Below are 16,025 nucleotides of genomic sequence, written 5' to 3' on the forward strand. Positions count from 1 at the left end.
ACACACACACACACACACACACACACACACACACTTACTTAGGGTGGAGGAAAGAAAGAGAGAGAGAGGATTGTAAGCTAGTCCAGCTCCTTTAGAGGAATCCCTTTTGAAGAATGTCCAAAACATTTGAACAGTCATTTAGCAGCAAATGGATTGGATTTTATTTCCTAAATCAGGAGGGAGTTGCCTGAAAGGACAATGCATTCTGTACCAGACGGTTTAGACTAATAAGGTCATTGAATGTCCTTTTAGTGTACTTTCTTTTGCAATTCTTGTACAATCTTGAAAACCCATCTGCATCTCCGAGCGGACTGCTCCGTGATCACTACTGGTCGCACACGAGGGCGAGGGAGGAGGGCAGCAGTGTACAGGACAGAGGTATGGCAGGAGATGGATGTCGCCTCAGGGTGTGTTGTGGTGTGTGTTGTGGTGTGTGTTGTGGTGTGGCGTCTGCTTGAAGGGGGCTGTCGCTGGTGTATAAGGAGCAATGAGCTCACCTTCCCGGCCGCCATGAGTGACAGGCCCAGCTGATGCCAGAGGTGGAACTCGTTGAATGAAAACTTCATGGCTCGCTCCAGACACTGAAATGCAGACACACAAGCACGTTTTGGTGGTTTGATTCATTAAAAAAAGGGATGCTCATGTAGAGGTTGAGAGAGTCATGGTCAGGTTAATCCAGGCCGAGTCAAAAGGAAAAACCACGGTTAGGAACGTTATATATATTCCCTCATTTTTTTTAGCTTGAAATGACTGTCAGTCACTCGCCACCCACTCAGCACTGTTTCAGCACATAATGACGTGATTGATGTGTGTGTGGATGAGCAGAGGAATAGCGTGGAGCGCTGCTCAGTCAGCTGTTGTCAGTCATGCAGAACCAGGAAAAAAGGTCTGCCTAATAGTCTGATTAAATAATGGGCTCTTATTAAAAAGGCTACTGACTGTTTAACATGCAGACAAACGCTTTATAGAGCTCAGCTTGGATAATTGTTTCCCTGAAAATACTTTCCTCAACGATATGATGAACGCACTAAGCTTAGAATCAATTAAACATGCAGGAATACTTGGACCGTGAGGTCAAGTCAAGAGACACTGCAGCAGTCATGTCCACATAACAAATCCCTTGTTTAAGGGATTGATATGCGGAGATGTAACTATTAGCTGCAATGTAAATTCATAGCTGCTTTGTGTCATTCATTGTCTCTTTCAGATTATGTTAGCCCTTTTTATGGACCTGTACTTGTATAGCACTCTTCCCACCACTCAAAGCGCTACCCTACATGACATCATCACCCTTTCACACCCATTCATACACTGATGGCAGTAGCTAAGGTGCCACAGACTAATTAACATTCATGCACTGTAGGCACAGCTACGGGAGCAATTTGGGTCAACTGGTGGTAGTTGTCTTGGTCTCCTTCTAGTCTTTTGTGTCTCTTAATAGGCGTTTCATGTTTATTTGTGGTCACTTTAAGTCTCTTCCATATTGGTACGTGTCTCTGCGAACATTAATGTCTGTACTAAATTTCATGGCAATCCATTCAATAATTGTCAAGATATTTTGGCTTGACAGTCAAATTTCCACCTTAAGGTCGTGCTCGATGAAGAGTCAGGGGATCATCAAAGTCATTAGGAGTCAGTCATTCACTAGGGGCCTCGAGCAGCTACTTACACATTAATGCCCCCGTAATATTAATCCAATAATTCAACATATATGATAATACATGATTCTGAAAGTAGGAATAGAATGTACTTGTATTTAAATATATATATATATATATATATATATACATATATATATATATATATATATATATATATATATATATATATATATATATATTACTCATAATTTAATATTTTTGCTTTCACTTAATTGCAGGATTAAAATATTTATTTCGTTATTGCCATTAGGTAATTTCCCTCACAGATTTTCATAGCCTTTGTGATCTCCAACTGAAATTTGATATTAGAACCAGACCTTCCTGCAGACACCTGATGGATTGATTGATGCTTCAGTAAGTCTGTAATCAATCACTGTGAATCTTATTCTTCACCGGCTGACATCTGATTCTTAATAAATGGCCCATACTGGCCTCATATATCAGCAAACTGATCCACTGGTCTATGTGGAACTACCTCAGTGTCTATGAGTGTGTGTGTGGGCCTCGTGTAAGATGACTGATGCTATCTATGAATCAGTCAGACAGGTGGACAAACCTAATTTTAGCGGACCCCTTTAGCCTCCGCCTCCATACCTTCCTTCATAGGAGTAGAGGTCACATTCGGGTGGGGGAGAAATGGAGGAGGAATTTGGAGTGAGATACTGTTAGAAAAAATATGGAGGAAGAAGCAGAAAAAGACACCTAATCCCCTTGCTCAAAAAGTTTGGCAAAGGCAAAGCTCTGGCTAACACATCTCATCTCTCTTGCTATTTCTCCCATCACCTCAGACCTCCACCTAGGTCTGTGTGTGTGTGTGTGTGTGTGTGTGTGTGTGTGTGTGTGTGTGTGTGTGTGTGTGTGTGTGTGTGTGTGTGTGAGAGAGAGAGAGAGAGCTGTCAGCTCACCTCAGAAAGCATGCCGTACTGCCCCCTCCTGGCCATGCCGATGGTGAGCAGGTCATAGACAGAGGTGGCATCCTGCAGGCTGGCCTTGCGAGCCTCGGCCTGGTCTGGCAGACGACTGATCACCGCCTCACCGCTGGCCTGAGTGGACAGAGATGCAGAGTGAGGAAGAAGTTGGAGGGAAACTAAGGAAGGGAAAGGAGGTGATACTGATGGTCTCGACAGGGAGGTCTATTCTGTGTTTTGAAAGCAAAAAGGCTGATAGCGTGGAGTGTAAGGTAAATGCTAAAGAAGGCAGAGGGAGTGTGTGTGTGTCTCACCATGGACTCTGTGATGAGCAGCAGCAAAACAGACTCCTCCACCACGTCCTGAGGACAGAAGCAACTACCAGGACACAAGAAACAGGAAATAGAATCATTAACAGGATCTCTCTCTCTCTCTCTCTCTCTCTCTCTAAATTGATGGGAGTGTCCAGTTTCTGTCTCACTTGTGGTGCTGTAACACAACCCGGGCCACACTGGGTGTATCGCTACACAACATTCTCTCAGATGACACACACACACACACACACACACACACACACACACACCTCTCTGGTCTGCTCCGTGTCCTATTAAAGAACACGTTTACCAGACGCCGGCCTTTTCAAAAGAGAAAACTGATGACAAAAGCCATGAACAATGCTCAAGTACAGCTACTCCTCAGGGTGAGGTACCCTGTTCCTGCTCTCCTAATCTCAGACATAGATTTAGATCTTCACTTATGATCGTGTGGGCAGGATTAGTCATTTGTGGTGACTAAGAATGCCTCGTTGGGCCTGAGCAACGAGCTCAACTCTTTGTTGCCTTCTGCATTTCCCTCTTTGCAGGGAGCAAAGAGGGAAATGCAGAAGGCAACAAAGAGTTGATACAATGTAGTGTGCCAATGGAGATCCAGAATCCAGTTTATCATTTCAAGACTGCGCCATGCTTTTTTTGCTCTTCATGTCATGTTACAGTATGTCACTTTAATATCTTGATATGACACGCTATGTTATGTTGTCGTGTCAAGTCATATTGTGCTATGCAACATTACACATACATATGTATCCTGTGTTATTTAATGCTATGTTAAATTATGCTGGTGTATCAAGTCCTGTCATTATCTTGTCACGTAAGGTAAACTTGCTATGTTATGTCATGTCATTTTGTCATGTTTTCTTGGCAAGTCATTATCTTGTAATGAATTTGTATTATGTAATATTTTCTTGTTTTGTTATTTCTTTATATTATGTCATGTTTTCTTGTCTTGTGATGTTATCTTGTCATATTAGCTTGTTATGTCATGCTTTCTTGCCATGTTATGTTGTCATGTTTACTTACTTAAAGGTTATCTTGTAATGACATGTAATCTATTTATGTTGCGTTATCTTTTGTCATGCCATATTGTCTTTTCTTTTCATCATTTCATCTTATCATGTCCTGTTTGTCAGGTTCTGGTGTGACGGAGAGGACCCAAATGCCGTTGCAACAGTTGAAAGAGTACATTTAATTCACAAAACAAAACTCAGGCTTCCAAAAACAGGAAGGAGGAACGCACAAACAAAAGAGTAATCCCAAACACAGCGCAAGAACAGGAGGCCAGAACCAGGAGCAAAAACAGGCATTAAACAGTTACACTCACAGGACATCCGACAGGGGTAACAGACGGGGAAAACACAGTACAATCCAACAAGGGGACAGGAGACAAACAGGGTTTAAATACAGGAAGGTAACGAGGAACAGGTGGAAACAATGAGGGCAGCACAGGTGAAAGGAATACACAATCAGGGAACAGGGCAGACAGACAATCACACGGGAGGAAGTGCAGGAACACAGAGGACACACAAGACAAGGACTTCACAATGAGACAGGACACCAGACAAACCAACATCATAACACTGCTATCTTGTTTTTTTTATTATAAAATGTCATATTATGATACAACATGACATATCTTATGCAGTTATGTCATGTTGTGTTATATTATTATTTCTTGTTACGTCATCTTTTATATCATCTTTTTATGTTTTGTTATGTCATGGTATGTTCTGCTATTTTTTTTGTTGTGCTTTGTCATATTATGTTTTCATGAGGTTCAACACATGAAGAGACACACGGGCTGTGGCTGTGTCACTTAACATCTGTCTGGCTTAGCAGCGATAGAGAAAGGGTTCAGCTAGTCCAGATCTTCAAGGGGTTTCAAACACAGCTGTATGCCGAGTTGCTCGGCCCCAAAACAGGTGATTAAAGGTAAAGTAATTTCATAAAAAGTCCAGCTGACACATCCTTAACTGCTGCAGAAAGAATTTAAGAAAAGCACTCACTCCAACAAATATTCATTGCATGTTTTATCATTCTTACTCTATTTGTATCACTCAATGTTTATTTTCTTATTTAGTATTGTGCACAATATTCTTTATCAAAGTAGTACTTTAGGTAAAGATGCAAGATAGGCTATAATAATATCAGGTCCTTGTCCAATTCAAATACATATTTGTCTTTTTCTCTATCATATTTGTCTCTCAATGACTGTACATGTAAGTATTTGTGATAATAATCTAAATATGAACCGTAATGACAATTAGGATTGTATTGCCCCATGCATATTCACGGGTATGTGTGGCATTTGTTTTCTTCAGCTCTAAACTACACTGATAAGAGGTGGAGAAGTGTGTGAGATAATGTGGGTGAGCAAGGGTAAATTGGTAGCCGATGAGCACCCTCCGGGAAAGTCTCTTCCCTGACTTTCCATGTAAAAGGACATACTTTTACTTTGTGGAGACGTGACTCCAATTCAAGCCTCCCTGATCAGGACTCATAGTTTTTAGTAAAAAAAATCCCTTGGACAAAGAAAATTGCCGTCAACTGCCAAGTGCTTCAGTTGGGAGAATAGCATCTTGGGCAAAACTGATATCACATTGGCTGAAAGTGCAACTTCGACAAAAGGAAATTGAGATAACAGCTTTGGGTACAATGGTGAGTTGACACAAAGGAGTAACAAAACACAATCCCAGGAAGCCTTCTTAAATTTAGAACTTAGGCAAAGCAATTGCACTTAGAACACTGACAGTTGGATCTCATGGATATTTAAGAGAATAAGGACTGGTGGAGTGAAACCCAAGAGCAACCGACAACAACAAAAACAGGTTGTGACATGAAACTAACGAACCCGTCAGTGCTGTAACGTTGCGGTGGTTTAACAGTGGGGTAGATGGCGTCTTTGGAGGCGGCGGCTCCCTCTCTGTGGAGCCAGGTTGAGGGTGGGGGGCCCAGCGGGGGCCAGTAGCTGTCCTCACTCACGGAGCTCAGCAGCACCTCTGCTAGCTTCCTCGCTGCAGACTAAGAGGAAAGCACAATGTATTAATGTAACACTGTGAATGGCCATAAAGAGGAGAGTATAACACATATATGCTGTATTAATACTCTGGATTCAGATGATATAGTCAGAGAATGAGGACACTCTCCCTCTTGTATGCACTGTTGCGTGTTAGCACCATTAGCTGCTAACAGCCGGCTCAGTTTGGTGGCAATCCCTCAATCACAGATATGCTCCGAACTTCTAAATGAGTAACTTTAAGTTATAATAATGTAGCAGAGACTTGTCCTCTATTTCAATAGCTGTGCATGATCATTTCCAGCATATTTTTTGTGGATTTCTTTTTAGCTAACAATCTACATGTGAATGTGCTGATACACTATTGAATAACAAATGCTTGGCAGCTATCGCGGCGCAAACTACAGCATCTATGCAACTATTTGCAGCAAGGCGAACTCCACCTTGTGGCATTGACACCACAGTAGCGTGCGGCCCCCTAGTGGTGGCACCTCTCTGACTACTGGTGCAAGTCTCTGACGAGTCCTGGCACTCCTGTGATAACTACTGGCATTGGCAGCATTTAAACTAACATGCCAGGGGTGCCGAGCGAGTGACGTTCGCTTGCCGTTGTCCTGGCACTTGAATGACGCCTGCCACAGACTTGCCACAGACTTGCCGTTGTCCTGACACCTAGCTGACGCTTGCCACAGACTTGCCACACGCTTGCCACTGCCAGTAATAGCACTCGCTGTCTCTCACTATTTGTGTGTGTGCAAAAGCTCACCTTTCTGAAGCTCTGAGAACCTCGTGACTCCATCACCCTGAGCACCCTACGCAGCTGGTGAGCACCCTGCGCCAGATGACTAACACACAAAAACAAAACACACACGCACAGTGGGCGTGCATCCGTGTGATGTATAGGTTGTGAAGGTGCAACATTGAGGCTGTGAGCAATGGCACTGATATTCTTACTGTATTTCGCTTCCAGGTCACAGCCTGCAAGAGAAGTTCTAAGTGACTGGAGCAATATACCCACCTGATAGTGTTCCTAATATTTTGTCAATCCTATTTATGTCACTGATGAGAGAAGTGTTTGAAGAAAAAAACAGCAGTTACACAGTTTCGAGAAAAACTGATCATTACAACCTTGAGTTGTTTCAGGACTGTTGTATCGTACTGCAATTTTTTTCGCTGGATGTACCTAATAAACTGGAAACTGACTATCACAGTACTTAGTATGCTAGAAAAAGATGCAGTGTGTCCCAAAACATAATATGTCAAAAGCAGCACAAAAATGCCAGGATCTGGCTATTCTGAATCACAATCCTCTGTGCAGAAAATATGAGAGGGTCAACATTTAGGGCAGAACGTTATGTATAAGAAAGTAATGAATATATATTTGCGTGTAAATGCAAACTATCATGAATGCAACATGCCTACTTTGTAAGGTCAGCTTCAGTATGGACTCAAAGTAAGAAAGAAATAGTATGCCATTTAGAACGCAGCATGAGTCTGTGACAGGCCACGCTTTGCTTTTCCGAGTCCTAGGGCAACACTGACACCCGTTGGTCACCAATTAAAATGCAGCTCTGCTGCACTGAGGTCAAGTGGGGCTTCAGTGCACTTCTAGACTTCTTCTCCCCTCTCTTTTCTCTCTAAAACAGTCAGGGGGAAGAAAAGCCCAAGGTTCCCTCCAGTCCAGTCAAGGTGGAAATAGCAAAGACTGCAGCTGTTAATCATAGCGTAACACCCTGACGTAATCTAAACACAGGCAGCTATTTGGAATTTAACAACTATATAACAAAAATCGATTTGAAGAGATGCTTTTCTTTTACTGCCCCTTACCTAGATTAGACATTGAAGATCACCTCAAAATTATTTGGAAATAAAGAGGTCGTTAAAAATGACAGAAAGTGCTGCTGGTTCATAGGGCAACGTGGCACAAAAGAAGGCGGGTGCTGTATGAGCATTGCGTGTAGAATTGTGTTGTGTGAACTCACCCCCTCTGCAGCAGACAAAGATAGGCGCCCTGTAAGGAAGCCTGCAGGAAGTAGCCCAGGTCCACGTCCCCAGGTGGAGGAGGAAGACTGGCTTTGGCTGTCTTGGTGTGAGGTGTTGTTGATGTCTGAAAATACACACAACAGCAACGTTTTTATTTACTATCTCTAAAACTTAAAGTTGATTTAAATCAGGGGTCTCAAACTCAATGTGGCTTGGGGCCACCGCTGGAATTGTGATTTCATCGGAGGGCCACACAGAAAGCGCAATATTTTTTTTTACATTCATAACATATTTTCGCCATAAAAAAGGCAACCAGCTGTTTCTATACATTTTTATAATAGTTTTTAACAGTGCAAATATCTATATATATTTTTAAATAACTTATTGAAACTGCACCAAACCAACAAATGCAATCCCTGAATACATTTGTACTTTATTCTATTTCTTGCCAGATACCTGGCAGCGCTTTTGCTCACACAGCTGAGCCACATTGACCCTGATCCAGGTCACAGAAACCCTGATCCAGGTCACAGTATAGAAACCCTGATCCAGGTCACAGAAACCCTGATCCAGGTCACAGTATAGAAACCCTGATCCAGGTCACAGAAACCCTGATCCAGGTCACAGTGAAAACCCTGATCCAGGTCACAGAAACCCTGATCCAGGTCACAGTATAGAAACCCTGATCCAGGTCACAGTATAGAAATCCTGATCCAGGTCACATTGACACCCTGATCCAGGTCACATTGACCCTGATCCAGGTCACAGTGAAACCTGATCCAGGTCATAGTATAGAAACCCTGATCCAGGTCACAGTGAAACCCTGATCCAGGTCACAGTGGAAACCCTGATGCAGGTCACAGTGGAAACCCTGATCCAGGTCACAGTGAAACCCTGATCCAGGTCACAGTGAAACCTGATCCAGGTCACAGTATAGAAACCCTGATCCAGGTCACAGTATAGAAACCCTGATCCAGGTCACAGTGAAACCTGATCCAGGTCACAGTATAGAAACCCTGATCCAGGTCACAGTATAGAAACCCTGATCCAGGTCACAGTGAAAACCCTGATCCAGGTCTTAGTACAGAAACCCTGATCCAGGTCACAGTGAAACCTGATCCAGGTCACAGTGAAACCTGATCCAGGTCTTAGTACAGAAACCCTGATCCAGGTCACAGTGAAAACCCTGATCCAGGTCTTAGTACAGAAACCCTGATCCAGGTCACAGTATAGAAACCCTGATCCAGGTCACAGTATAGAAACCCTGATCCAGGTCACATTGACACCCTGATCCAGGTCATAGTACAGAAACCCTGATCCAGGTCACAGAAACCCTGATCCAGGTCACAGTATAGAAACCTGATCCAGGTCACAGTGAAACCTGATCCAGGTCACAGTATAGAAACCCTGATCCAGGTCACAGTGAAACCTGATCCAGGTCACAGTGAAACCTGATCCAGGTCACAGTATAGAAACCTGATCCAGGTCACAGTATAGAAACCCTGATCCAGGTCACAGTGAAACCTGATCCAGGTCACAGTGAAACCTGATCCAGGTCACAGAAACCCTGATCCAGGTCACAGTGAAACCTGATCCAGGTCACAGTATAGAAACCCTGATCCAGGTCACAGTGAAACCTGATCCAGGCCACAGTACAGAAACCCTGATCCAGGTCACAGAAACCCTGATCCAGGTCACAGTGAAAACCCTGATCCAGGTCACAGAAACCCTGATCTAGGTCATAGTATAGAAACCCTGATCCAGGTCACAGTGAAACCTGATCCAGGTCACAGTGAAAACCCTGATCCAGGTCACAGTGAAAACCCTGATCCAGGTCACAGTGGAAACCCTGATCCAGGTCTTAGTACAGAAACCCTGATCCAGGTCACAGTATAGAAACCCTGATCCAGGTCACATTGACACCCTGATCCAGGTCACATTGACCCTGATCCAGGTCACATTGACCCTGATCCAGGTCACAGTGAAACCTGATCCAGGTCAAAGAAACCCTGATCCAGGTCACAGTGAAACCTGATACAGGTCACAGTGAAACCTGATCCAGGTCACAGTATAGAAACCTGATCCAGGTCACAGTATAGAAACCCTGATCCAGGTCACATTGACAACCCTGATCCAGGTCACATTGACACCCTGATCCAGGTCACATTAACCCTGATCCAGGTCACATTGACCCTGATCCAGGTCACAGTGAAACCTGATCCAGGTCACAGAAACCCTGATCCAGGTCACAGTGAAACCTGATCCAGGTCACAGTATAGAAACCTGATCCAGGTCACAGTATAGAAACCTGATCCAGGTCACAGTATAGAAACCCTGATCCAGGTCACAGTGGAAACCCTGATCCAGGTCACATTGACCCTGATCCAGGTCACAGTGAAACCTGATCCAGGTCACAGAAACCCTGATCCAGGTCACAGTGAAACCTGATCCAGGTCACAGTGAAACCTGATCCAGGTCACAGTATAGAAACCTGATCCAGGTCACAGTGAAACCTGATCCAGGTCACAGTATAGAAACCCTGATCCAGGTCACAGTGGAAACCCTGATCCAGGTCACAGTGGAAACCCTGACCCAGGTCACAGTGGAAACCCTGATCCAGGTCACAGTATAGAAACCCTGATCCAGGTCACAGTGGAAACCCTGATCCAGGTCACAGTACAGAAACCCTGACCCAGGTCACAGTGAAACCTGATCCAGGTCACAGTGAAAACCCTGATCCAGGTCACAGTGAAACCTGATCCAGGTCACAGAAACCCTGATCCAGGTCACAGTGAAAACCCTGATCCAGGTCACAGAAACCCTGATGCAGGTCACAGAAACCCTGATCCAGGTCATAGTATAGAAACCCTGATCCAGGTCACAGTGAAAACCCTGATCCAGGTCATAGTATAGAAACCCTGATCCAGGTCACATTGAAAACCCTGATCCAGGTCACAGTGAAAACCCTGATCAAGGTCACAGAAACCCTGATCCAGGTCACAGTGAAACCTGATCCAGGTCACAGTGAAACCTGATCCAGGTCACAGTGAAAACCCTGATCCAGGTCACAGAAACCCTGATGCAGGTCACAGAAACCCTGATCCAGGTCATAGTATAGAAACCCTGATCCAGGTCACAGTATAGAAACCCTGATCCAGGTCACAGTGAAACCTGATCCAGGTCACAGAAACCCTGATCCAGGTCACAGTATAGAAACCCTGATCCAGGTCACATTGACCCTGATCCAGGTCACAGTGGAACCTGATCCAGGTCACAGAAACCCTGATCCAGGTCACAGTATAGAAACCTGATCCAGGTCAGAGTGGAACCTGATCCAGGTCACAGTATAGAAACCCTGAGTACAGCTTCACGATAGGCATCACTAAGCCTGGACCTGTACTTGCATTTATTAAAGTTCATAGTGGAGAAAGGTTTCTTACAGATATATGCTTCCATAAAGGTACATGACTCGACTGATCACTGTTGTCAGCTCAGGGAAGGAAGGAGGCAATCCCCTCAGAAATGGTCCATCATGTCTGGATCTCCTCTGAGTTTATCTTTTAGATCTCTGCTGCAAGTCAATAAGATCCATTTGCAACAGATTCAGGACTGAGCAATGACTTCATACTACAGATCAAGCTTCATGTGTGCACATGAAACATTAATACTACAACAGTTTTTGTTTTCAAACTAAATATTTACTATATATATATATATATATATATATATATATATATATATATATATATATATATATATATATATATTTGAGTCAAAATATGTTCTATAGAAAAACAAACTATTTACAATGTTTACACAATGTGCATGTTTCAGTTTCGTTTTTTCAAGAACAGTTTTCAGAACAAGAACAACATATGTACTCTATGTGTGTACTATGTACTCTGTATGTATGTATGTGTGTACTATGTACTCTGTATGTATGTATGTGTGTACTGTGTACTCTGTATGTATGTATGTGTGTACTATGTACTCTGTATGTATGTATGTGTGTACTATGTACTCTGTATGTATGTATGTGTGTACTGTGTACTCTGTATGTATGTATGTGTGTACTATGTACTCTGTATGTATGTATGTGTGTACTATGTACTCTGTATGTATGTATGATGTGTGTACTATGTACTCTGTATGTATGTGTGTGTGTACTATGTACTCTGTATGTATGTATGTGTGTACTGTGTACTCTGTATGTATCTATGTGTGTACTATGTACTCTGTATGTATGTGTGTGTGTACTATGTACTCTGTATGTATGTATGATGTGTGTACTGTGTACTCTGTATGTATCTATGTGTGTACTATGTACTCTGTATGTATGTGTACTATGTACTCTGTATGTATGTATGATGTGTGTACTGTGTACTCTGTATGTATCTATGTGTGTACTATGTACTCTGTATGTATCTATGTGTGTACTATGTACTCTGTATGTATGTGTGTGTGTACTATGTACTCTGTATGTATGTATGATGTGTGTACTGTGTACTCTGTATGTATCTATGTGTGTACTATGTACTCTGTATGTATCTATGTGTGTACTATGTACTCTGTATGTATGTGTGTGTGTACTATGTACTCTGTATGTATCTATGTGTGTACTATGTACTCTGTATGTATGTGTGTGTGTACTATGTACTCTGTATGTATGTATGATGTGTGTACTGTGTACTCTGTATGTATCTATGTGTGTACTATGTACTCTGTATGTATCTATGTGTGTACTATGTACTCTGTATGTATGTGTGTGTGTACTATGTACTCTGTATGTATCTATGTGTGTACTATGTACTCTGTATGTATGTATGTGTGTACTATGTACTCTGTATGTATCTATGTGTGTACTATGTACTCTGTATGTATGTGTGTGTGTACTATGTACTCTGTATGTATCTATGTGTGTACTGTGTACTCTGTATGTATGTATGATGTGTGTACTGTGTACTCTGTATGTATCTATGTGTGTACTATGTACTCTGTATGTATGTATGATGTGTGTACTATGTACTCTGTATGTATCTATGTGTGTACTATGTACTCTGTATGTATGTATGATGTGTGTACTGTGTACTCTGTATGTGTGTACTATGTACTCTGTATGTATCTATGTGTGTACTGTGTACTCTGTATGTATGTATGTGTGTACTGTGTACTCTGTATGTATCTATGTGTGTACTATGTACTCTGTATGTATGTATGATGTGTGTACTATGTACTCTGTATGTATCTATGTGTGTACTATGTACTCTGTATGTATGTATGATGTGTGTACTATGTACTCTGTATGTATGTGTGTGTGTACTATGTATGTATGTATGTGTGTGTGTACTATGTACTCTGTATGTATGTATGATGTGTGCACTGTGTACTCTGTATGTATCTATGTGTGTACTGTGTACTCTGTATGTATCTATGTGTGTACTATGTACTCTGTATGTATGTGTGTGTGTACTATGTACTCTGTATGTATCTATGTGTGTACTATGTACTCTGTATGTATGTATGTGTGTACTGTGTACTCTGTATGTATCTATGTGTGTACTGTGTACTCTGTATGTATCTATGTGTGTACTATGTACTCTGTATGTATGTATGATGTGTGTACTGTGTACTCTGTATGTATGTGTGTGTGTACTATGTACTCTGTATGTATGCATGATGTATGTACTGTGTACTCTGTATGTATCTATGTGTGTATGTGTGTACTGTGTACTCTGTAGGTATGTATGTATGATGTGTGTACTATGTACTCTGTATGTATGTATGTGTACTCTGTATGTATGTATGTGTGTACTGTGTACTCTGTATGTATGTATGTGTACTCTGTATGTATGTATGTGTGTATGTGTGTACTGTGTACTCTGTATGTATGTATGTGTACTCTGTATGTATGTATGTGTGTATGTGTGTACTGTGTACTCTGTATGTATGTATGTGTGTACTGTGTACTCTGTATGTATGTATGTATGTGTGTATGTGTGTACTGTGTACTCTGTATGTATGTATGATGTGTGTACTATGTACTCTGTATGTATGTATGTATGTATGTGTACTCTGTATGTATGTATGTGTGTACTGTGTACTCTGTATGTATGTATGTGTACTCTGTATGTATGTATGTGTGTATGTATGTATGTATGTATGTATGTATGTGTGTGTGTACTGTGTACTCTGTATGTATGTATGTATGTATGTATGTATGTATGTGTGTACTGTGTACTCTGTATGTATGTATGTGTACTCTGTATGCATGTATGTGTGTGTGTACTGTGTACTCTGTATGTATGTATGTATGTATGTATGTATGTATGTATGTGTGTACTGTGTACTCTGTATGTATGTATGTATGTGTGTACTCTGTATGTATGTATGTATGTATGTGTGTACTGTGTACTCTGTATGTATGTATGTATGTGTGTACTCTGTATGTATGTATGTATCTATGTGTGTACTGTGTACTCTGTATGTATGTATGTATGTATCTATGTGTGTACTGTGTACTCTGCATGTATGTATGTATGTGTAGAAGTGGGCGGAACCTCCAGACTTTGGCAACGTCTGAATCTTTTTTCTACTCCGTTTTTTCACAGAGCTTTTCATAGAAACGTCCAGTAAACGTTATCTTACGGGCCGCACATGAGCGGACCTCAGAAAAACGCGCGGGCCGCACTAACTCTAAACTTTGATGTCAAGTAGGAGCCACAAAATATCGGATCGCGGGCCGCGAGTTTGAGACCCCTGATTTAAATGCTTTAGTTTGTATCCTGTTTTTAATTTTACATGTGTGTGTCTGTGTGTTGTGCACACAGGATACAAACTAAAGCATTTAATTAATGCATAAACTAAAGCATTTCATTAATTCTGCATAAGTACAAAAAATACTCACTATGCAGAATTATTACACGTATGGATTATTATTATTGATGCATCACAATGTAAAGCAGTACTTTCATGTGTATCTTGGTTGAGGTGGAGCTAATTATAAATACTCTATATTCTTTTGTGCAATCTGTAACAATAGATCATACTTCATAAACTGTCACATCATATATTAGCTGTATGATGTATGAAGGAAAATAGAAGTATAAAGTGATACAAAGTGGAAGTACAAGTATTACTTTGCTATACAGAACCAATAAATATTACTGACTACTAAAAATGTGTGTAGGAAAATGTTAAAGAACAAAAATAAACCAACTAAAATGATTAAAATGATAAATGAAACAGTGATGTGAATAGAAATGTTACAAACAAAACTAACACAGAGAATCTCCTCTGACAGAAAGCTGTACTGCATCCACGCAGACAAACAGATATCGTCAGCGCTACATAAACATAAAACAATATCAACCACGCCTGCTCCAAATGTATGAAAAAGCGACCTTATCGAGCTCCTGCAGGTAAGACAGAGAGGCGTCACAGGCCCGGAGGTAGCAGGACAGACTCTCCTCCTCCCTCTCGGACAGACGGACACGGGACACAGAAGAAACTGTCTGGTGGTCCAGAGACAGACCTGAGACACAAGGACAGACCATCATGCACCACGAGACCACCAAACTGGGAACATTGGGAACACTTTGCAAGCAGGTAATGCATGAGATACAGAACACCATATGTGCAATATAAAAAATGTAATTGTCACTTCCTTATTAGTTCGAAGTTTACACAAATATGACTGATTAAAATGTATGTGTGCATAAATGTCAACGTGATTGTCAAATAGAAAATGCCAAAGAGACATATTTCGGTCTCAAAGTTAAAACATATTCTGACAGGATGCATGAGATGAATGGTGAAATGTCATTTTTATTATTTGAATTTTTTTAGAGAGTATTTCCCAGAGATGTGACTTCCTGCCGTTATTTTGGAAAACTGTTATTAATATTTTCTCATGAAAGGTAAAGTTGAGGCTTGTGTCATTTATTTTAATTATTATATGGTCACATCCACACAACATTGCACTGCCTGCAGTCAAATTATTGATATGAATTTAAGTTTCTAAATGATTTAGATTTTACAATCACATCACATTTTTTTTTTCTACAAACAGAACTTTCCCCATTCTCTGCACATGGTACCGTGGAGACGGATGCGCCGCTTAGTGAAT

At 41.5% G+C, this 16,025-nt stretch overlaps 1 protein-coding gene across 1 annotated transcript in view; it reads right to left on the minus strand.

Moving 5' to 3' along the window:
* ttc7a (tetratricopeptide repeat domain 7A) overlaps positions 1–16,025 on the minus strand; it is a gene marked incomplete at both ends in the record, with an annotated part of 52,096 nt that overhangs the window by 27,532 nt on the left and 8,539 nt on the right. Inside the window, 7 exons of the mRNA XM_079230177.1 lie at positions 498–581; positions 2,567–2,704; positions 2,884–2,947; positions 5,753–5,922; positions 6,684–6,762; positions 7,900–8,024; positions 15,301–15,431. Coding sequence (XP_079086303.1) covers positions 498–581; positions 2,567–2,704; positions 2,884–2,947; positions 5,753–5,922; positions 6,684–6,762; positions 7,900–8,024; positions 15,301–15,431 — 791 coding nt within the window. The remainder of the gene's footprint in view (positions 1–497; positions 582–2,566; positions 2,705–2,883; positions 2,948–5,752; positions 5,923–6,683; positions 6,763–7,899; positions 8,025–15,300; positions 15,432–16,025) is intronic.

This window comes from Taurulus bubalis (assembly GCF_910589615.1).
Source record: "Taurulus bubalis genome assembly, chromosome: 14".
Taxonomy (NCBI): Eukaryota; Metazoa; Chordata; class Actinopteri; order Perciformes; family Cottidae; genus Taurulus; species Taurulus bubalis.